This window comes from Cervus canadensis, chromosome 21, assembly GCF_019320065.1.
Source record: "Cervus canadensis isolate Bull #8, Minnesota chromosome 21, ASM1932006v1, whole genome shotgun sequence".
Classification (NCBI taxonomy): Eukaryota; Metazoa; Chordata; class Mammalia; order Artiodactyla; family Cervidae; genus Cervus; species Cervus canadensis.
The window spans coordinates 7,322,537-7,344,753 of record NC_057406.1 but is presented as its reverse complement, the minus strand read 5'-3'; the positions used below and the strand labels follow the sequence as shown (position 1 = coordinate 7,344,753).

The 22,217-nt window shown below is 57.2% G+C and overlaps 1 protein-coding gene across 7 annotated transcripts in view; it reads left to right on the top strand.

Moving 5' to 3' along the window:
• ZC3H7B (zinc finger CCCH-type containing 7B) overlaps nucleotides 1-19,376 on the top strand; it is a 58,795-nt gene extending 39,419 nt beyond the window's left edge. For 4 of the 7 annotated variants that reach the window (XM_043440275.1, XM_043440271.1, XM_043440272.1 and 1 more), the window contains 11 exons: nucleotides 705-866; nucleotides 2,888-3,093; nucleotides 4,091-4,191; nucleotides 5,132-5,313; nucleotides 9,900-9,985; nucleotides 14,822-14,958; nucleotides 15,048-15,153; nucleotides 15,294-15,402; nucleotides 15,634-15,767; nucleotides 15,895-16,058; nucleotides 16,375-19,376. In XM_043440275.1, the coding sequence (XP_043296210.1) occupies nucleotides 705-866; nucleotides 2,888-3,093; nucleotides 4,091-4,191; nucleotides 5,132-5,313; nucleotides 9,900-9,985; nucleotides 14,822-14,958; nucleotides 15,048-15,153; nucleotides 15,294-15,402; nucleotides 15,634-15,767; nucleotides 15,895-16,058; nucleotides 16,375-16,621 (1,634 nt within the window). In that variant the 3' untranslated portion in view covers nucleotides 16,622-19,376. The remainder of the gene's footprint in view (nucleotides 1-704; nucleotides 867-2,887; nucleotides 3,094-4,090; nucleotides 4,192-5,131; nucleotides 5,314-9,899; nucleotides 9,986-14,821; nucleotides 14,959-15,047; nucleotides 15,154-15,293; nucleotides 15,403-15,633; nucleotides 15,768-15,894; nucleotides 16,059-16,374) is intronic. The other 3 variants (XM_043440277.1, XM_043440274.1, XM_043440278.1) reach the window with 2 other exon arrangements.
• The last annotated feature ends 2,841 nt before the right edge of the window (nucleotides 19,377-22,217 follow it).

The following is a 22,217-nucleotide window of genomic DNA, read 5'->3' as shown; positions in this document are numbered from 1 at the left end:
CCACCCCCCTCCCCGTCACATTCATGTCGTGACTGCCAGAGTCATCTTGTGAAGCCCATGGCCCTGCGGGGCCAGGGGGCAGAACACCGTCTTGCTGGGTGTCTGTGCCCATAAGGAGGTTTTTTCCTTGTACGGAGCGCATCCTCTCCCCGATCCGCAGCCCCCTGCTAGGAAAGCAGAGCTGTTGCCCACCAAGTGCTGGCCAGCCACGTCACGTGGGTCCCCACGAGGGATCTTGGTTCTCCGTCTCTTTGGGGAGACTCGCCTCACTCCGTTGTTGTGGGAGGGGAGTCCCTTGGTCAGAAGATTTGGGAGGACCAGGATAAAAAGGAAAAGGAGCAGGGGAGGGAGGCTAAGGAAGGCTGGCCGCACCTCCCTGGGGCAGGAAAAGAAGGAGATGGAGCCTGCTCTCTGCTCGGCTGTCTTCATCATTTGTTCCAAGGAGACACTGACATGGTCAGGCTCTCTGACTGGAGAGTCAGGGCAGTGGTGGAAAGGGGGCGGGCGCTGAGAAGGGGCTCCTCGGAGGGTATTCTCCAGCCAGCCCCGCCACCCTGTCCACAGGGAGCACAGGCAAGGAACTGGTGGGAGGCCCAGAGGAAGGAAGTGGGCTTCTAGGCGGCAGAGGGGTGGGGTGGCCAGTCCCCCGTCCCCCTTCAGTTCTGCCTCCGGAACCACAGTCCTGGTCCTCCCTGCCCCCACAGGCCCCAGAGCGGGCGACTACACCTACCGCGAGGGCCTTGAGCACAAGTGCAAGAGGGACACGCTGCTCGGCCGGCTCCGGAGCGCCGAGGACCAGACATGGAAGCGGATCCGGCCCCGGCCCACCAAGACCAGCTTCGTGGGCTCCTACTACCTGTGCAAAGGTGGGTGGGCCGCCACAGGGGCGGGTGGCACGGCCAAGGGCCCAGCTGCCCACAGCCAGCTCTGGCTCTACGCCTCACCGCAGGCAGACAGGCAGACAGACAGGGGTGGTCCAGAGAGGATGGAGTCCACGTGAGGACAAGCAGCTCCAGCCCTGACCAGCTCTGCAGACAGACGAGAGCCTCCGCGTGTCACACTCAAGCTGGGGCCTCAGCAGCTCCTGGGTGTGAGGGTCAGACAGTTCTGATACACTGCTGGGCCCCAAAGGGCTATGGGAAGGATGTGGAGAGAAACCATGTAAAGCACTGGAGACTGGGCCATAGTAAGGGCTTGACAGACACTAGCTTTTAAAAATTCACGTGTTGTCATCATCCTCCCTTCTGGCTCATGTCGGGTTGACATGTTGTGGATATTCGACAGGTACCTCATTTGCTTTCTTCTTCTTCCCAACCAGGCCTCTGGGTGCCATCTGGGTGCAAGACCTGAACAGTCTTAATAGTGTTCAAAGCTTTAGAGTGTCACCCTTTTGTTCCCACCATCACACATCCTCACGACAACTCTGAGTGAAAAAACTGAGACTTTGGGAGCCTGCCCCAGGCTCCGCCTTTTTCCCCCAACCCAGCCCGTGGCAGTAGCCCACCCAGGCTTTCTGGATCAGTTCGTCTTCCCGGCTGGATCTTTTAAGAGCTAGCTTTATTTTTTTTAATATTTACTTACTTATTTTTGGCTGTGTCGGTTGCGGGATCTTCCTTTGCAGTATGTGGGCTTTTCTCTCGAGTTGCAGCCACAGGTTCAGTTGCTCCACCACATGTGGGATCTTAAGTTCCCTGACCAGGGATCAAACCTGTGCCTCTTGCATTGAAAGGCGGATGCTTAGCCACTGGACCACCAGGGAAGTCCCCCAGCTGGATCTTAAAGACTTGTCATTTCTGAGCTTGAAGGTCTCCTCCAGTCATGCCCCAGCCAGTGTGGATGAAGTCCCGATTCCATGAGGCCTACAAGTCCCCCATTGGCCCTAGCAGTCACCATATACACTGAACCCTGACTCTTGCACACGTTGTACCCTGGGAACCTGGTCATCCTCTGCTCCTCCTTCAAGCAGTGCCCAGATCTTGGGACCCACCCTCCTAGGGCTCCCCGATGGATGCAGAGTTGGTCACAGTGCAGAGCCCACTGTCTGTGGGGTCACTTGGCCACCAGCCTGCTCATCCCTGTGTGCCAGCAAGCCTGGCTGGGGGCCAGGGCCGACTTAGAGTGTGAAGGAGGGGGACGAAGAAAGAAAAGCAGTTCCCACTCCCAGGGAATGGCTGGTCTCTAGATTATAAACCTGCTGCCTTCCCAGCTCCCTGGCCCCCAGGAGTTTGTTTATTATTATTTTGTTTACTATCATTACTTATTATTTTATGTATTATTTCACTTAATTCCTACAACAACCGTGTTCTCGTTTCACGGACAGCTGAGGCTCAGGAATAACAGGGAATCCCCAGCCCACATCTGCGAGACCCCAAGGCCTGTGCTTTCCGTCACCAGTGGTATTTTCCCAGTGACTAATAATAATAATAATAATAATAATAAAACCTCCCGTGTTTATTTAGAGGCTTATATATGTCTGGGCTTCCCTGGTGGTTCAGACGGTAAATAATCTGTCCAAAATGCGAGAGACCCCGATCCCTAGGTTGGGAAGATCGCTTGGAGGAAGGGCATGGCAACCCACTCCAGTATTCTTGCCTGGGGAATTCCATGGACAGAGAAGCCTGGTGGGCTACAGTCCGTGGGGTTGCAAAGAGTCGGACACAACTGAGCGACTAACACTTTCACTTTCGCTATGTCTACAAAGCCCACTGGTGCCTGCCGTCTTCCTGGCCCGTACACAGCAGCTCTGTGCAGCGGAGGAGCGGGGATGAACGCAAACTCCCCCAAGCCCCGCTGGGTGGCTGCCTGCCCGTCCGGCCGCGGCAGTGGCTGCGAGGGCGCTGCGGTGCCGTCCGCCTGGCGGAACGTGTGTCCTGTTGCCTCTTTGCAGACATGATTAACAAGCAGGACTGTAAGTACGGGGATAACTGCACCTTCGCCTACCATCAGGAGGAGATCGACGTGTGGACGGAGGAGCGGAAGGGCACCCTTAACCGCGACCTGCTCTTCGACCCGCTGGGGGGCGTCAAGCGCGGCAGCCTCACCATCGCCAAGCTCCTCAAGGAGCACCAGGGCATCTTCACTTTCCTCTGTGAGGTACCAGCCCCTCCCCAGTCCATGCACAGACAGTGGGAGGCTCCACAGTGGGCGATGAGCCCGGGGACCTGAGGGTTTTGGAGGCCTGCCCTTACAATGAGTAGGTCCTGGGACTGTCAGAAAGTTAGGCCCCTAGGACCCTATGGCACTAGAGCCAAGATCCTATCCAGTCCCCTCATTTTGCGGAGGTGGAAACTGAAGCCGGAAAGAGAAGGAACCACACCTGGCTCTTGACTTCCAGCCACCATAGGCCCAACTCAGGTGTCCTAGGAACTCATGCTAAGCCCCCCACACTTCCTCATCCAGCTGTGCTGGCTTCAATGCCCATGGTGCCTTCCTGCCCACTTCTCTGCCTGTGTCCAGGCCAGGCCCTCTCCCCGGGGTGCCCTCTCTGTGTTTCTGTGTCTTGGACCCTCTGAGTCTCAAGGGTGATGCCAGCAGCCCCACCAAGCTGATCATTTCCTTCCCAGAGCTGTCACAGGAGACCCTGCTGGCCCCTGCCTCCCCACCAGGCATCACGTGATGCGGGCAGGGACAAGCTCCATCTCTGGGAAGTGAGGGCGCTGGGTCTTGGTTGCCAGCAGAGTGTGGTGCTGTTCGGCCAGCCCCCATCCCTCACACAGCCAACCCTTTCCTCTGACTCTTAGAGCAGGTGGGGTTCCCACTCCCTTCAGGGGACCACAGTCCGCAGCCTAGTGGTTGCATAGACTTCACAAAACACCTGCAGTTCCGTTAGATCCTTCTTTGGCTTCACAGTGAACCCGTGGGACAGAGCAGGTGTGGTTTTTCCCCTGGGTTACAGCTGAGGAAACGAAGGCTCAGAGATAAGGAGTAATCCCTGCCCCAGGCATTTGGAGTGGTGGGATCAGAGAGGCGGGGGCCACAGACCCTGGGGTTCCCTTCCTCACCCCTCTGACTCAGGGCAGAGCTTGCAGGGACCCAGTCTGTCCCTCTGGGGTGGCCATGCTGGGTCCCAGCCCACCCCCTCCCCGGGCAGATCTGCTTTGACAGTAAACCCCGGATCATCAGCAAAGGCACCAAGGACTCTCCGTCTGTCTGCTCCAACCTGGCTGCCAAGCACAGCTTCTACAACAACAAGTGAGTGAGGCCCACAGCCAGACCCACGGCCTGGATCAGGGAGAGGGCAGGTGGAGAGGCCCCCTGGGGCAGCTTAGATGTCTGGGGAGCAGTTGTGGCCATAGGGTGGGCCTAGGGTGTCAAGGCAAGGGGCAGGATTTGAGACTCAGATCCAGCATCCACCTGCAAAGGACAGAATCACATGTACTGAGCATCTACTATAGGCCAAGCATTTTCTTACATCTTTTAATGATCTCTGCAGTCATTAAAGTCCTCCTGTGTGGAGGAGTGAGCGTCTCTGATACATAGTTGACAAAGCTGAGGCTCAGAAGCTGCTTACTCAGACAGCAGGTGAGGGCCACATCCCTGACTCCCATCCAGCGTCCTCCACTGTCCTGACACAGGCATCGGACAGTGAGTGTGAGAGGCTTGTGGGATCCAGCACCCACCTATGCTCCCTCTGACTCCTCTTGGCTGTGCCCCAGTCTGGGTTGATGGAATCAGAGTTGGGTCCAAACCCCAGCTCCGACACTGGTCTGTTTTATATCCTCTGGCCTCTCTATAAAGCGGATGTTGATCCCCATCTCCCAGGGTTACTGGGAAGGTAGTTAAAATTCCCAGCCCAGAGGAGATGCTCAGGCGTCATCCCTCCGGGTGCAGAACCAGCTCTGGGGCATCAAGCTGGGGAACCCCAGGGAGATGCCCTTTTTGGGGGTCTGGGGCAGCTCCGTCCTAAGCCGTCTCCAGGGTGAGGCTGGGAGAGGGGCACACCGCTGGGGTTCGCAGCAGACCTGCCCAAGCATAGGACCACCGCCCCTTCCCTCCCCTGCCAGTGGTGAATAGGGGGAGGCGCCCGGGTAGGAGACCCTCATCAGGTGTCCGGCGTGGATCCCAGGGAGGGGGCCTCAACCAGGGATGGGGGGCTGCAGACTGCATCATACCCCCCCATCCTGCCCGCCAGGTGCCTGGTGCACATCGTCCGCTCCACCTCCCTCAAGTACTCCAAGGTTCGCCAGTTCCAGGAGCACTTCCAGTTCGACGTGTGCCGCCACGAGGTGCGATACGGCTGCCTGCGCGAGGACAGCTGCCACTTCGCCCACAGCTTCATCGAGCTCAAGGTCTGGCTCCTGCAGCAGTACTCAGGTGAGGCTCAGGTGGGGCTCAGGTGGGGCTCAGGTGAGGATTCAGGTGAGGCTCAGATGGGGCTCAGGTGGGGGATCAGGTGGGGCTCAGGTGAGGACTCAGGTGAGGCTCAGATGGGGCTCAGGTGAGGATTCAGGTGAGGATTCAGGTGGGGCTCAGGTGAGGATTCAGGTGGGGGCTCAGGTGAGGCTCAGGTGAGGATTCAGGTGAGGGCTCAGGTGAGGATTAAGGTGAGGATTCAGGTGGGGGATCAGGTGGGGACTCAGGTGAGGGCTCAGGTGAGGATTCAGGTGGGGGCTCAGGTGAGGGCTCAGGTAGGGGCTCAGGTGAGGATTCAGGTGGGGCTCAGGTGAGGGAGGATTCAGGTGGGCTCAGGTGAGGGCTCAGCTCAGGTGAGGATTCAGGTGGGGCTCAGGTGAGGATTCAGGTGAGGATTCAGGTGGGGACTCAGGTGAGGGCTCAGGTAGGGGCTCAGGTGAGGATTCAGGTGGGGCTCAGGTGAGGGCTCAGGTAGGGGCTCAGGTGAGGATTCAGGTGAGGATTCAGGTGGGGACTCAGGTGAGGATTCAGGTGAGGATTCAGGTGGGGGCTCAGGTGAGGATTCAGGTGAGGATTCAGGTAGGGGCTCAGGTGAGGGCTCAGGTAGGGGCTCAGGTGAGGATTCAGGTGAGGATTCAGGTGGCTCAGGTGAGGATTCAGGTGAGGATTCAGGTGGGGACTCAGGTGAGGATTCAGGTAGGGCTCAGGTGAGGATTCAGGTGGGGACTCAGGTGGGGGCTCAGATGAGGGCTCAGGTGAGGGTTCAGGTGAGGATTAAGGTGAGGATTCAGGTGGGGGCTCAGGTGAGGATTAAGGTGAGGATTCAGGTGGGGGATCAGGTGAGGATTCAGGTGGGGACTCAGGTGGGGACTCAGGTGAGGATTCAGGTGGGGGCTCAGGTGAGGATTCAGGTGGGGACTCAGGTGGGGCTCAGGTGAGGGCTCAGGTAGGGGCTCAGGTGAGGATTCAGGTGGGCCTCAGGTGAGGATTCAGGTGAGGATTCAGGTGAGGATTCAGGTGGGCCTCAGGTGAGGATTCAGGTGAGGATTCAGGTGGGGGCTCAAGGGTGCACAGCGATTCAGGTGAGTGATTCAGGTATGGGACTGAGCTCGTGGAGGATTAGGTGAGGGCTTCAAGGTGGAGGATATCAGGTGGGGACTCAGGTGTGGGGGCTCAGACTGAAGGGACTCAGGTGAGGGATGTAAGCGTGAAGGATTCCAGGTGGGGCGGCTCTCAGGTGAGGATTAGGTTGAGGATCTCAGGGGGCTCAGGTGAGGATTCAGGTGGGGGCTCAGGTGAGGATTCAGGTGAGGGCTCAGGTGGGGACTCAGGTGAGGATTCAGGTGGGGCTCAGGTGAGGATTCAGGTGAGGATTCAGGTGGGGGCTCAGGTGAGGATTCAGGTGGGGCCTCAGGTGAGGGCTCAGGTGGGGGCTCAGGTGAGGATTCAGGTGGGGGCTCAGGTGAGGATTCAGGTGAGGATTCAGGTGGGGGATCAGTTGAGGATTAGGGTGGGACTAAGGTGGGGGCCAGGGAGGATCAGGTGGGGGCTCCAGGTGAGATTCAGGTGAGGGCTAGTGGGGGCTCAGGTTGAAGATTCAGGTGGGGCTCAGGTGAGGATTCAGGTGGAAGGCTCAAGGTTAGGGTCAGGTGGGCTCAGGTGAGGATTAGGTTGGGACTTCAGGTGAGGATTCAGTGGGGCTCAGTGAGGATTCAGGTGAGGATTCAGGTGGGGCCAGTGAGGATTCAGGTGAGGGCTAGGTGTTGAGGATTCAGGTGAGGATTCAGGTTGGGGGATCAGGTGAGGATTCAGGTGGGGCTCAGGTGAGGATTCAGGTGAGGATTCAGGTGGGGACTCAGGTGAGGATTCAGGTGAGGGCTCAGGTGAGGATTCAGGTGAGGATTCAGGTGGGGACTCAGGTGAGGGCTCAGGTAGGGGCTCAGGTGAGGATTCAGGTGGGGCTCAGGTGAGGATTCAGGTGAGGATTCAGGTGGGGCTCAGGTGAGGATTCAGGTGAGGATTCAGGTGGGGACTCAGGTGAGGATTCAGGTGAGGGCTCAGGTGAGGAGTCAGGTGAGGATTCAGGTGGGGACTCAGGTGGGGGCTCAGGTGAGGATTCAGGTGAGGGCTCAGGTGAGGATTCAGGTGAGGATTCAGGTGGGGGCTCAGATGAGGGCTCAGGTGAGGGCTCAGATGAGGGCTCAGGTGAGGATTCAGGTGGGGGCTCAGGTAAGGGCTCAGGTGGGGGCTCAAGTGAGGGAGAGGACTGCAGGGCTCAGAGGAGGACAGTGATGTTGTGGTGGGGGGCTGCAGAGAAACCAGTACTTCCTGGACACCCCAGGACTCAAAGGCTCTGCATTATGGGGCTTCCAGGCCCAGAAGACCCTGGGTTTATCCCTGCGTGGGCACTGCCAGGGGAGCCAGTGCAGAGGAGCCAGGAGGCAGAGCTCCATGGGCCACCCGGGTGGTCTGGTCACCAGCGGCCCCTCACCAAGCCCCAGTGCTCCTCTGTGAGGCGGTGATGTCAGCTCCACCTCAGCGATGAGGAAGTTAAAAGCCATTCACTTGCTCACTGGCTCACCTGATGGGATTCCTTGAGCACCTACTCTGTCAGGGTCCTGAGTGAGCATGTGGAGGTCCCCAGCCTCAGGGCCCTGGGATGTACATGAAAGCAAGGGAGACAGTCGAACAGGGAGGTAAAGGACCCTCCATCCTTCTGCTCCAGGAGGCGTACTGTCCCCTGCTGCCTGTCATCGTTCACTTAACAACATTTTTGTTGTGTGTGTGGAACATAAAATAATGGTGCATCTAATAAGCCTTATCTTCTGAGAGTTGATGGAATAGGGTGATAGAGTTTCAGATGTACATCAGTAACATGAGGAAAGGAAAGCAGAGCAGGAGGACGGAGAGGGACTCGGGATGGGGCATTTGGGATTAGGAAGTCTGAGAGGGCTTCTCAGAGTAGGTGGCATTTGAGCAAGGAAGGGCAGAGAGAGCATTCCAGGCAGAGGGAACAGCAAGGCTGGCAGCCCTGAAGTAGGAGCAAGCTTGGTACAGAAGGAAGGACGTCTGAGGGCAGAGCAGCTTCGTGCTGGGGGAGGGGCAGTGTCAGAAATGAGGCCTAAGAGGTGAAAAAGTCTCGAGATCATAAATAGAGATAGAAATAGTTGCGTACATGTTTGCATGCTAAGTCGCTTTAGTCATGTCTGACTGTGATAACCCGCCGGGCTCCTCTGTCCGTGGGGTTCTCCCAGGCATGAATACTGGAGTGGGTTGTCAGGCCTTCCTCCCGGGGCTCTTCCCGACAGGGATTAAACACCGGTCTCTTATGTCTCCTGTATTGGCATGCAGGTTCTTTACCACTAGCGCCACCTGTGATTGTTCTAAATATAATGTGCAGAGGTCGGGGGTCGGGGGTCAGGGGTTGAGCGGGTAGAGTTGTATGACCTGATCAGTGTTTTTAAGAATTCGCTCTAGCTACTGGGTGGAGAACAGAGGGGCCAAGGGCAGATGGAAGGGGGCCCGGGGGGTGTGGCTCAGGCCCGGGTGGCAGCGGCGGAGGTGGTAGAAGTGATCGGATTCTGGGTGTATTGATGGTGGAGCCAGTGGGAGCTGATGAACCAGACATGATGTAGGAGACAAAGAAGGGCATCAGGTTGACCCCAGTGGGGACACCGTGTGCTGAGACGGGGAGGAGCAGGTCAGGGGATCACATCTAGGCTCATTTGGGATGTGGGGCAGTCTGAGCTGCCTGTTGGACTTCAGGTGGAAAGGTCGAGCAGGCAGCCAGATATGGGGGTCTGGAAGGTCCCAGGAGAGCTCTGGGCTGGAGATTCATCTAGCAGCAAGAAGATGGGTGCCAAGCAGATGCCTGGCCAAGTAAGCCCCTACTGGCGAGCCGCCGTGGGGACGCGGTATCCACAGGGCCAGACTGCAAATAAAGTGGGTCTGCAGAAGGAACTAGAAGACCGGAGCGGGGTTGGGAGGAGGGCGCACCTCGTGGAAGAGGCTGTGAGCTGCCCCTCAGAGGTGCGCTGTGTCCACAGTCAGATTAGGAGGGTCTGGGCCACCAGGCTTGGGTATCTGCCCTTTGCCAACTGGCAGTGAAGTCCTGGCCCCTTGGTGACTGGGCAGCCGGGCTGGGCCAGACATGAAGCCCTAAGAACCTGCGGGCTAGAGGCCACCGAGCAGGGGTCAGACTTGAGGCCCCCACCCCCGAGGGAGGCAGGGGACAGGGGAGGGACAGGGACGCTGGCGTGGGTACAGGGAGGCCTCTGTCATCCTGCAGAGCCCACATCTTGCTCCTGCATCTTATTCTCTGTGGGTCCTGGAACAATGCCTGGAATCAGGCCTCTGTCTCCAGCTGCAGATGAACTAATGGGCCTAGAGAGCATGCAGGCTGTCCCTGCTCCCCTCGTCTTTCCCCAGCCTAACTGGGAAGTGGGGCTCCTCCCTGGGCCTGGGGTGGCATCAACTCCTCTCGGACTCCCCACCTTTCTCCCCACTGAGCTCCAGGGATTCCGTGTCTGTCCCACCCCCCTCCCCAGGCATGACCCACGAAGACATCGTCCAGGAATCCAAGAAATACTGGCAGCAGATGGAGGCTCACACAGGGAAGGCCAGCAGCAGCTTGGTAAGACCCTGGGCTGGCGTATGGGGTGCGGTCAGCCCCCACGAGGGGCAGCCCCCATTCCCCATCCCTTTGGTTTATCTTTACGTAATGCAGAGTCTGACTCTTTGCAGTTTCATGGACTGGAGCCCGCCAGGCTCCCCTGTCCATGGGATTCTCCAGGCAAGAATACTGGAGTGGGTTGCCATTCCCTTCTCCAGGGGATCTTCCTGACCCAGGGGTCAAACCCAGGTCTCCCACATTGCAGGCAGATTCTTTACCATCTGAGCCACCAGGGAAGCCCCCATCTCTTTACCTAGTCATCATTTATTTAACAGAATATTGTAAGAAGAGCACAAAGAATTTGTGTATAGCTTTTTTTAGATTCCCCATGTGTTAACATTTTACAGCTGTCCACCCTCACTTTGTGCTGTGTGTGTGTGTACATACACACATACGCATTTATTTACAGAAACACACACTTTTCTGAACCATTAGAGAGTAAGTTGTAGACATGATGCCCCGTTACCCCAAAATACTTCAGTGTAAAAATAAGGACGCTGTCTTCCATAATGACCACAGTATAGTCACCAACATCACCAAATTCACGTTGGGGTGATTATCCGGATTGTGCTGTACCGTACACGTGTGCTTAGTTGCTCAGTCATGTCTGACTCTTTGTGACCCCGTGGACTGTAGCCCGCCAGGCTCCTCTGTCCATGGGATTCTCCAGGCAAGAACACTGGAGTGGGTTGCTGTTTCCTCCTCCAATGATGTACTATTATTCAGATTTTTGTGACTCTTCCCCAGATCCCAGCAACACATTGTATTCCTGTATTGTCTTTCTGTATGTGTGTGTGTGCCTTTAATCTAAAGCAGTTCCTCGGAGTCTTTGTCTTTCATGACATTGACTTTTTTTTTTTAATATTTATTCTTTATTTATTTGGCTATGCCAGGTTTTAGTTATGGCACCTGGGGGTTTAGTTATGGCTTTAGTTATAGGATCTAGTTCCCTGACTAGGGATCCAGGTCCCCTGCATTGGGAGCACAGGGTCTTTAGCCACTGGACCACCAAGGAAGTCCTGACATTGACATTTTTAAAGAGCCAGATGCTTTGTAAAAGGCCCATCTGTTTGGGATTGTCTGATTGGAGACATGTCACGTCCATTTGTCCCTTCCCCGGTAATTTGATTAAAGGTGCCTCCACTGGAAAGCTTTCTCTGTTGTGAAGTTAATCTCTCCTCCTTTGTAATGAATGACTGTCTTCCTGGAAGTCCTCTGAGACCATGTAAATGTCCTGGTGTCCTTCAGCCTTTCCCTCCACTGTTCATATCACTTCCTATCCCTCTGGATCCTCACCCGGGTCCCCCGCCATGAACTGGGGCATGGTGGTGTTTTCGGGAGGGGAGACTGAGGCTCAGGACGCACGAGAGACTTGCCCGGGGCACACGCAGCAGAGGAGGAGCAGAGGTGGTCTCGGGTTCGCTGAAGGCTTGTCTAGAGTCCGCTCTGCTCCCTCCCCAGCCGCTCCATCCCCGTCAGCCTGAGGGCCCCTCATTCATAAACTGCGGATCAGAGCCCTGCCTGCCATCTCCAGGGCCAGTGTGAGGCTCACAGGAGCTGACCATGTCCCTGCTCCCTGTGGGGACCCCATCACCCCTGAAGCTCACACCCTCCCCAAGAGGCAGGAGTCATTGTAACTCTATCTGATAGAGGGGGGAGAGGGGTGGTCCCAGGGCCCAGGAGACAGTCACGTGGGGGATGACTCCCTCTCCATTCCTGGCCCACCCACTGGTCACCTAGGGAGGACCCTGGGCCCCAGGCCCCTCTTAAGGCCGGCCTGGGTGTGGCTGGGAGCCAGGGAGCAGGGCAGGCTGGCCAGTGGGGTATGCCTGGGCCAGGCTGGCTGACCCTCTCGGCCTTCGCTCTCCTGGCCTACCCGCTCCTTCCTGGTCCTTTTTCTTTCTCTCTCCTCTTCCTAGTTGTCTGTCCTCCGCCTCTCTCCCATTTAGTCCTCTTCCCCACCCGCCACGCAGTTTATTTTTGCTCCTGGGCAGGAGCCCGGCTGGGAAGCAGTGCAGGACTCAGGCTGGACCTGCAGCGTCATCTGCTAGAGAGAGAACACTGAGTCTGCACCACTGCCGTTCCCCTGACCCCCCTGCATCCTGACCACCCGAGATGCCACTCTCGGGCCTGGCTCAGGAACAGGCCTTCTGTGCCAGGCCTGGCTGTGGCCCGGGCATGAGATGTCTCGCTTGGCATCAGTGGGTGGGGCCAGTGGCAGCTTGAGGTCAAGGACAGGATGCCAGGGTAGAAGCTGCTCGGGCCTGGTGCCCCTGGTGCAGTTGTGGCCACTGTACAGGGCAGAGGGGGCACCTGCCTCACACCAGATCTCTGTCCTCAGGCCACTTACCCGCGGCAGGGTTAGGGACCGCTCTGAGCCTCTGCTTCCGCTCAGTCCAGTGGGAATGACCCCTACCCCCAGGTCTGCTGCAAGAAGCTGCTGAGTCTGCAGTTCTGAAAAGGAAGCTCCCTGGGCCAGCATGGCCGTTTCTTAGAGCAGTGGCTAAGCCACGGGACCCCCTGGACTCCACTTACCTCACCTGTGAGATGGCCCTCTCACACTTCTGTGAGGAATCAGTGGGACGTCTCGAAATCACCGGTGACATGTAAACCTGCCAGCTATAGCCAGGCCGTGGGATCTGAACCACCTCGTGTTGACTGACTCATCTAGTTATGAGGGCCAGGCCCGATGGAGAGCAGGGCCTAGAGGGTGGGGATAGAGGGGCCTGCCACGTAGCTTTAGCCAGGTTACAAAAGCAGGATTTTACCTTGCTGTTGGGATGTGTGTTATCCTGGGGCTGGGCCAGGCAGCATGTCTCCCAGCAAGCGGGTCAGTCAACACCCAGGAGGGACTTTCTTGGCAACCTAGCACTTAAGACTCTGCACTTATGACATAGGAGACATGGGTTCAATCCCTGGTTAGAGAACTAGGCTCCCAAATACTGGGTGGCATGACCAAAAAAAAAAAAAATCCAACAAAGTGAGAGCCCCCTCCTGCTCAGGGGAGGCTCTGGTCTAGGCAGTGCCAGGGACAGAGGGTCCTCCCGTGGCAAGAGAGGAGAAGAGGACTGCCTGGAGGGGTGACCCCACATCTGAGGCCCCAGGGAGCGTGGGGAGGTCTAACTGACAGGAGGGCAGTCAGGGTGGCCAGCACAGCTGGGCGAGGTGTTGCAGGTGGTGGAGACAAAGCTGGTGGGCACACCTTCCACCTCTTGCCCACCCCCCGACCCTGCCCCAGGCAGGAATGCAGAAGAGCATGCCCTTCTGCCTGCAAAGGAAAGGCTGAGACAGGGAATGGGAAGGAACATGGTGGGGCTTCAGAGAGTCCAGGGCTGGGACTTCCCAGTGCTCCAGTGGCTAAGACTCCATGCTCCCAATTCAGCGGGTCCCGGGTTCGATCCCTGGTTGGGGAACTTGATCCCATATGCTGTAACTAAAAGATCTCGCAGGCCATAATGAAGATGGATGATCCTGCATGCCGCAACTGAGACCTGACACACACACACAAAAATAAATATTAAAAAAAAAAAAGAGTCCAGGGTTGCTCAGAAGTCTGTCCCACAGTCAGGCTGGCAGGCTCCTCCAGCCCCACCCTCTAGGCCCTGCTCTCCACCAGGCCTGGCCCTTGTAACTAGATGAGGCAGTCAACATGAGGTGGTTCAGGTACTATGGCAGCCTGTAGGATGGCCAGCTGCCACCTAGGAGAACTTCAGGGAAGGCTTCCTGAAGGAGGTGGTGTTTAAGCTGGATTTCAAAAGTTTCCAGAACAAGCCTGATAGAGAGGGGCATTCCAGGCATGTGCAAAAGTAGGGAGCTAAGAGGTCACAAGCCATGCCCAGGGACATGCCAGTAGTTCCATAGAGCAGGCCTGTGGGGACTAGCCAGATAAGGCGACAAGCACTCCTTCAGGAGACCAGAGCCCTGTCCCAGGCCTGGCCCCCACGCTGAGAGGCCGTGGAGCTGGAGTTAGGGGGTCAGTTCAGTCCAGTCACTCAGTCGTGTCTGACTCTTGGTGACCCCAGGGACTGCAGCACGCCAGGCCTCCCTGTCCATCACCAACTCCCAGTTTGCTCAAACTCACGTCCATCCTGTCAGTGATACCATCCACCCATCTCATCCTCTGTCGTCTCCTTCTCCTGCCTTCAATCTTTCCCAGCATCAGGGTCTTTTCCAATGAGTCAGTTCTTCGCATCAGGTGGCCAAAGTATTGGAGCTTCAGTTCCGGCATCAGTCTTTCCAACGAATATTCAGGGCTGATTTCCTTTAGGATTGATTGGTTTGATCTCCTTGCAGTCCAAGGGACTCTCAAGAGTCTTCTCCAACACCCCAGTTCAAAAGCATCAATTCTTCAGAACTCAGCTTTCCTTAAGGTCCAACTCTCATATCCGTACATGACTACTGGAAAAACCATAGCTTTGAATAGATGGACCTTTGTCGGCAAAGTAATGTCTCTGCTCTTTAATATGCCGTCTAGGTTGGTCACAGCTTTTCTTCCAAGAAGCAAGTGTCTTTTAATTTCATGACTGCACTCACCATCTGCAGTGATTTTGGAGCCCCCAAAACTAAAGTCTGTCACTGTTTCCATCATTTCCCCATCTATTTGCCATGAAGTGATGGGACTGGATGCCGTGATCTTAGTTTTTTGAATGTTGAGTTTTAAGCCAGCTTTTTCACTCCTCTTTCACTTCCCACCAGTAAGTGGGAATGGACCTGCTGACTCCAAGGCTCCAGGCAGCCTATGTGTCAGACCCCAGGGCCTCAGCCTGGTCCTGTGGCTTCACCAGCCCCTCTTGCCAGCAGGGTGCCCCGCGGACCCATGGGCCTAGCACCTTTGACCTGCAGATGAAGTTTGTGTGTGGCCAGTGCTGGAGGAACGGGCAGGTGGTGGAGCCCGACAAGGACCTCAAGTACTGCAGCGCCAAGGCGCGGCACTGGTGAGCTGGGCGCCAGGCAGGGGCATGGGCGGTGGGGGTGAGAAAGCCGGGCTCTCCGTGGAGGTCACACAGCCTGCTGTGTCCTGCAGCTGGACCAAGGAGCGGCGGGTCCTCCTGGTGATGTCCAAGGCCAAGAGGAAGTGGGTGTCAGTGCGGCCACTGCCGTCCATTCGCAACTTCCCACAGCAATACGATGTGAGCGCCAGGGCGGGGTACAGGGTGGCATCAGGGCTTCGGATGTAGGGCCATGGGGCCCAGGAGGGCTTGCCTGCTTTCTGGGACCATGACACCATCCAGCAGGACTCAGCAAACTCTCCCCATGCCCCCCCCTACAGCTCTGCATCCACGCACAGAATGGCCGCAAGTGCCAGTACGTGGGGAACTGCTCCTTCGCACACAGCCCGGAGGAGAGGGACATGTGGACATTCATGAAGGAGAACAAGAGTGAGTGCGCGGGGTGGGGGGGCGGGGCTGACCCTGACACCCCCACTCAGCAGGCCCCAGGGCACCCACTGAACCTCACTTTGCTGCCAGGACCCACATGTCCCGGGCCATGCCCTCTCTGGGTCTCCAGTGGACCAGTCAGCCCCACAGCTGGGGTCCTGCAGGGGTCGTGGGACAGAGTGGAGGCAGGATCCGTGCTCACCAGGCCCTCCGTCCCCTGTTGCCCATCAGTCCTGGACATGCAGCAGACCTATGACATGTGGCTGAAGAAACACAACCCTGGGAAGCCAGGGGAAGGGACACCCGTCGGTTCACGGGAAGGGGAGAAGCAGATCCAGATGCCCACGGACTACGCCGACATCATGGTAACTCCCGCCTGCAGGCTGGTCCCAGCCTGACCTGGCAGGGCCGAGGGGAGGGCTTCAGTCGCCCTGGGGAAGCGGTCTGGGCAGATGGGCAGGGAGTGGGCACCCACGGTGGCCGTGTTGCCAGATGGGGTACCACTGCTGGCTCTGCGGCAAGAACAGCAACAGCAAGAAGCAGTGGCAGCAGCACATCCAGTCTGAGAAGCATAAGGAAAAAGTGTTCACGTCCGACAGTGACGCCAGCGGCTGGGCCTACCGCTTCCCCATGGGCGAGTTCCGGCTCTGCGACAGGTGCCCCCTGGGGAAGGGCTGGGCCGGGGGGCGGGGGTGGCAGGGCCTGGCAGGCTGTGGGGTGGCCGGCTCTGATTCTGCTTGGCCGGGAGGTGGCATGTCCAGAAATAGCCGCTCCTGGCGTGAGGACCACGGCGGCATTGGAGGCAGGGACCGCTCCTCCCGGTGTGAGATCCTCAGGAAGGCTGGGCCAGGCCCACTGTCCTGGGGCTGACCCTGCTGGGTGGCAGGGGAATGGGGACTTCCAGCCCCAGGCCGGGCAGCCTGTGGAGACCAGGGCACGGGGCTTGGGCAGTGAGCCTCCTGCTGCCCGCAGGCTCCAGAAGGGCAAGGCCTGCCCGGACGGGGACAAGTGCCGCTGCGCTCACGGGCAGGAGGAGCTCAACGAGTGGCTGGACCGGCGTGAGGTGCTGAAGCAGAAGCTGGCCAAGGCCCGCAAGGACATGCTCCTGTGCCCGCGGGACGACGACTTCGGCAAATACAACTTCCTGCTGCAGGAGGACGGGAACACCCCTGGTGCCGCCCCGGAGGCCCCCGCCACTGCCGCCAGCACCGGGGACTAGGCCAGCTCTCAACCACGGGTGAAGTCCTAGGATCAGGGGCCAGGGGTGGGAACAGAGCACCTGTTAGGAGGACTGGGGCCAGCCAGGGCTGGGGGTGGGGGGCATTGGGCAGCCCTCCACCCTGGGGCCCCATCCATCCTCCCTGCCCCCACCCCCACCACTGCCCCAGTGCATACCCAGGTGCACGAGCTGCAGCCTGCCCCCCTACCCCTTGGTCCCAGGGTTCTCATCCTACCGAAGCCCTGGGCAGTGCCTCCCTTCCCCAACCCCAGCTCTCCTGGTTGTGGAGGGAGGGGTCTGGCTGACCCCTCCAGCTTCAGCCTACAGCTTTAACTTCTGTCTGCTCCTCAAGGGGGCCCAATGCTCAGGGCTGGGGAGCCTGGGGTCCCCCACTTGAATCTGCAGCAGGAGGGTCCTTCTCCCTGCCCCACTCCCACCCCACCCTCCCCACCCTGGGGGCAGATCAGGACACAACAAGGGCAGGAGGCCCCCAACTAGCTTTAAAACCCAGCCCCAGGACAGGACTGGAGACACTGCACAGGTCACTTAACCCTCTGGGGCCTCAGTTTCCCCTCTGGTTGGAAGAATGGGAGCTGCTGGACTTCATGGTCTCTGCAGCCTGACTGGGGAGCCTGGCTCTCTGCTCAGGCCATCCTCCCAGCCCTTCTTCTCTGTGGGCCACCGAACGTAGATTGTAGATCATCGGAGCCTTCAGAGATAACACATCCCCAACCCCCATTTTGCAGATAGAAAAACTGAGGCCTCAGAGAGGGGAGTGATCTGCCCAGCATCCCCAGCACACGGCATGGCACAGCTGGGAAGCACATGTGGTCACAAGACTCAGGGCCCGTTACCAGCTGGAGCCTCCAGGCTCTCGGCAGGGATGTGACAGTCTCTGAATCAGCAGCTGGGATCCCAGGCAGCCCCACCCAGGGGTGGGTCATGTCCACGCCCTGTAGAGGGACAGTTCCCTCTGAGGATGGTCGGAAGGACTGTAGCAGTGAAGGTCACTTCCCTATGGCCTGCTCCAGAGAGGCGGTACCTGTCAGGGCGCACGTGGGCTCAGGTTCTGCAGAAGGTCCTGGGGGGAGAGGACGGGGAGGGTGGGCAGTCATGGGGTGTGGGGAGAAGGGAGACTTGACCGTGGGCACCATGGGCTGCTGCAGGATCGGACACAGCCCCTCTTTCTTAGGGACTCAGCAGAGTCCTTCCACCTTCTCCCCTCGACCCAGACATACAGTTAGGACCGTCCATCCCAGCCGCTCCCTGATCCTGGCCCTGCCAGCTGCCTGGGACCCCAGCTGACCCCCAACTCCCACCTGCCCCCCCCACCCCACCAAGTCCTCTCCCATCCCTCCTGTCTGATGTGTCTGCGTGCACCCCCTCCTCTCCATCCCACCCCCCTGTGGGCAGACCCAGCCTCCCCCGGTTCCCTAGACATTCCAGAACGCCCCACACCATTGGCACAAGAGGTGGGGTCCCCGGAAGGAGCCGAGAACCAAGGCTGGAGTCAGTGGCGGGGGGTGGGGGGTGAGACAGAGAGAATGGAATACCCTTTATTTCCCCTCAAACAAGAATTTCGAGTGTGCGATGATATGATGACGGGCACCCTGGGCCGCAGAGAACCTCGTTCTCGCTGCCACTGCCCGACCTCTTCCTGATAATTGTGGCATGCATCTTTCCTCTCCCCGCCCCTCCCCCCGGCAGGCCAGCACTGCGGAGTCTGGGTGCTGGTGGCACGGCTGGAGGGGGAGGAGAGACCCGAGGTGGGGGCCGTGGCCGTGAATGTTGATGACACTTGTTTTCCCTGATCCGTGCCGTTGCAGTCTGTCGTCACCAGCCTTGTTTTTAGTGTGTATATATGTCGCCCCCGTGATGCATATATACACAGGTATTAAATATATCGCTCTATATAATATTATATATGTGTGTGGTATCCGAGGAATCACTTCTAATGATAAAGAATGAGGGCTAAAGATAAAGCATTTGGCCAGAAAACGCAGCCATCCTGGCATAATGAGGAGGGCTTTTCAGGGTCAGCAAGCCTTTTGCAAGGACTGAGGGACTGGAGTGGGGTGAGGGGGCAGGTAATTTGGGCAGCAGGGGCAGAAGTGGTCCCTGCCTGGGCTCAGCTCTGCCTCAGAGCTTCCAGACCACCTCAGCTGAGTGGGGAGGGAGCATGCGTGCTCAGGGAAAGAAAAGGACTTGGTGTCTGTCTCCCACCTGAAGGAATAGGATTAGAATCCAGATTTTTCTTCTTCTCCAACCTGTTATCCATGCAGAGGCCCCTGGGATGTTGGGGGCACCCTGGCCTGGCCAGAGCTGGATTCCCCCACGGGGTTGGAAGCGAACCAGAGGCAGGCAGGGAGCAGGAGGTGGGTGTGGGAGACAGGCGCGCACTCTGAATGATGAGTGTGTTTATTTCAGTTGTGAACCGGACCGAGAGGCTCAGAGAGTTGGAGCGGGCTTGTGTCCCCCCCGCCAGCAGGCAGGGACTAGACATCATGGCAGATATGGCAAAGGGGGGACAGGCACCCCTGATGTGAGGGTCCCTTAGGGATGGGGCCGGGAGGGAGGCTGCGTTTCTCAGGTGGGCAGTAATCAACTTAATGGTCCTTTAAAAATGTCTGTGTATTAAAAATTTAAGAATACCACACTTTAATATTAAATATTCATAAGGTCTAGTATCTTGATAATAATGTAGATGTTTTAATAACAATTTTTGTCCTTCTTAAAATAAAATGAAAGAAACTTGCTTCTTTTAGCCTTTGTTCTAGAAAATAAACACGTGCACTTTGACCTCTGTCCCCAAGGTGTCACTCCTGTTCCTCCCTTCCTAGGCTTGTGCCAGGGGGGCCTTGTGGGGCGGAGCTGGCCGGCTGGCTGGCACAGGGCATGACCCAAGGCAGACATTCCGAGGGGTGAGGGGCAGAAGGTCTGTGTCCTCATGCAAACAGGGCAGCCCGGCTGACCCCGGCTCACACAGAGCCTCGCTGGCGGGGACAAACTATGCTCGGTTTAAGTGGCCCCACAGGCCACCCTTTGCTGGCTCTTCTGCAGCCTGTCTGCTCGTGGCCTCGGTGTGGGGACTCCAGCGGTACCCACACTTCCCTGCTTTTACCCTGTGCTATCTCTGTGCCCTTTCTGGGGGTGGCTTATTCCAGAAAGGTAAGGGGCTCTGACGCACTTTGGGACATGAGCCTGTGTGCAGCCTGGACTCCTTGGGGCCTGAGGGAGGTCTGAGTCACATGGGACCAGCTTCCTCATCTTTAAGAGACAGCAGACCGGATCAGGGATTCTCAGTCGGAGACCCCTGTATCTGCCTGAGGCCCTTTTGCGAATCTCCTGGGTTGTGTGTGGCTGCAGGTGATGGAAGGGGTCCTGACGGGAGCGGCTATATACAATTGAGAGTAAGCTCTCACCAGACAATTTCAAACTACAGGGTGCAGTGGCTCCAGGGACAGAGGTCGAAGGTCTGTGAATCCTCTGAGGACAGGAATCTTCTGGGCTGAGTACTCAGGAGGGGCTCAGATGCTTGATAAATGACCAGATGAATAACAGGAGCAGCTGACTTGATGGAGCACCTTCTGCATGCCAGGCACCGTGGATACAGCAAGTCTGTCTCTATAGCAACCTCCACATTTGGAGTCCACATCTCAGCTCACAGAGGTTCCGTGAAGGGTTCCAAGGACCCTCACAAAAGAGACCAAAAAAATGGAGGACCAGTGGCAACTGGGTGATCAGCAAGGTCCCTTCAGCACTGGTGTTCTGGGGTTCTCAGGACCCCTGGCTGCACTGTGAAAAACCAGAGGGGTATGGCAAGGTCCAGCTCCCAGGAGAAAATGCAGACCCGTCCTCAGGCTGAAGACATCGTTAACGTGCATCGGAACCTCCCTTAAACTTAGAAAGTCGAAGAATAAGATAAGCAGTACTTCAGTGAACCTAGTGGACTAAATTCTTAAATTCTCATAAATTCCCCTAAATTCTCATCCAGTTCTCTCTTAGCTCAGGTAGATATTAGCTGAACACTTGTCCCATCTCAGATCTTACAGATACAAGATGATAGACAAAATGTGGCCTTCCGGGAATCCAGTCTGTGGGGAGAGATGGGCCTGTAGGGAAGAGTGTAGGATGATGTGACAGACACAGTGGTGGGAGACACCAGGTGACACGGAAGATACCATGTCCACGCTGGGGAGCTGGGGAGGGCTCCTGGGGGGAGGTGAGCCTGGACTTGAGCCTTAAAAATGTTAGATCATCGTAATCAATGTGTACTTATTGCTCTGCATCTTCCCTTTTTTTGGTTGCATTTCACACGTGCATCGCCACGTGTGACATGTAACCTAGAAATGCCCGATGTAACCTAGATATTTATGGTCAGTGGCTTCATTCATCAAGGTGCCCGAGCAGGCTTGAGCTAACTAATCCAGATATTGAATGTAGGCCCATTTCTGGCCTTTGGTCCTGTGATTAGGGGCCACCGTGCGTACCGCCATCACCACGATTCCCCAACTCCTCCTTCCTGCCTCCGGGGAAGCTGATTATGAGAGGCTGCCTGGGCACCTAGGGGACTCTGCCCAAATGGCATGCACATACAGCCCCCACCGGGACAGCCACCAGACCTCTGAGCCAGGAGACCCAAGGCATGCCAGGACCCAGGAGATCCCAGTGTGCCTGCCATGCGGGCCCCTCGTGTCCAGGTTTCCGTGTGCTGCCCCTCCTCTGCCTCTGCCCCCCCGACCCAGCCGCCTGACCCAGCATCCTGCTGATGTGGCCCCTGTGTGAGCCATGGGTGATGCTGCCATCTGGACACCCTGGCTGTGAGTGGGGGTGCCACGTGAACTGACTTTCCATGACATGAAAATTCCCTAAGGGCAGGGCCTTGCCTGGCCCGGTCTGTTATTTAGCTCTGAATTCCTTACAAGATCTAGGCTGGTGCCAGGTATGCAGTGAGCAATCATTCACAGTCTTAGAGGCTTCACACATTTGTGCATTGGAAGGGGTCTGACAGGAGCGAACTTCCAAGAATGAAATAACATGTAGCAGGCGGGCACATTTGAGACACGTAGGGACTTCCCGCTGCTTCCCAAATCACACTCTGTGGGCACCTGCCCACTCACTGTTGGAATAAAGCCAGTCTGGCACATGAAAGTGTTCGTGGGCCAAGAGACGGTAAATGCACCGACTTAGCCCCAGCCCCAGCCTGCGAGTCACAGGTCAAACTGAGGCAACCCGCACACCAGGTCCTCCACACTCTTCACCCCTACCCCTCCGGGGTCACAGAGGCAAGCGGAACTGGGAGGATAAATAAGAAACTAAATCTGTTATGAGGAAGGGGAACAGGGATGGAAATGAGATTCCTGAAGTGCACCTTTATCAAAAGCTTTGAGCCACATACTGTTTTTCGTATTCAATAATGGAAATTAATTTTTAACTTGGGGAAGGAACAAATGGTTTGGGGAGGGCTATTAGGGTGAAAAGGGCTTCCCAGTGGCTCAGCAGTAAAGAATCCGCCAGCACAGGAGATGTGCTGGATCAGGAAGATCCCCTGGAGGAGGAAATGGCAACCCAATCCAGTATTCTTGCCTGGGAAATC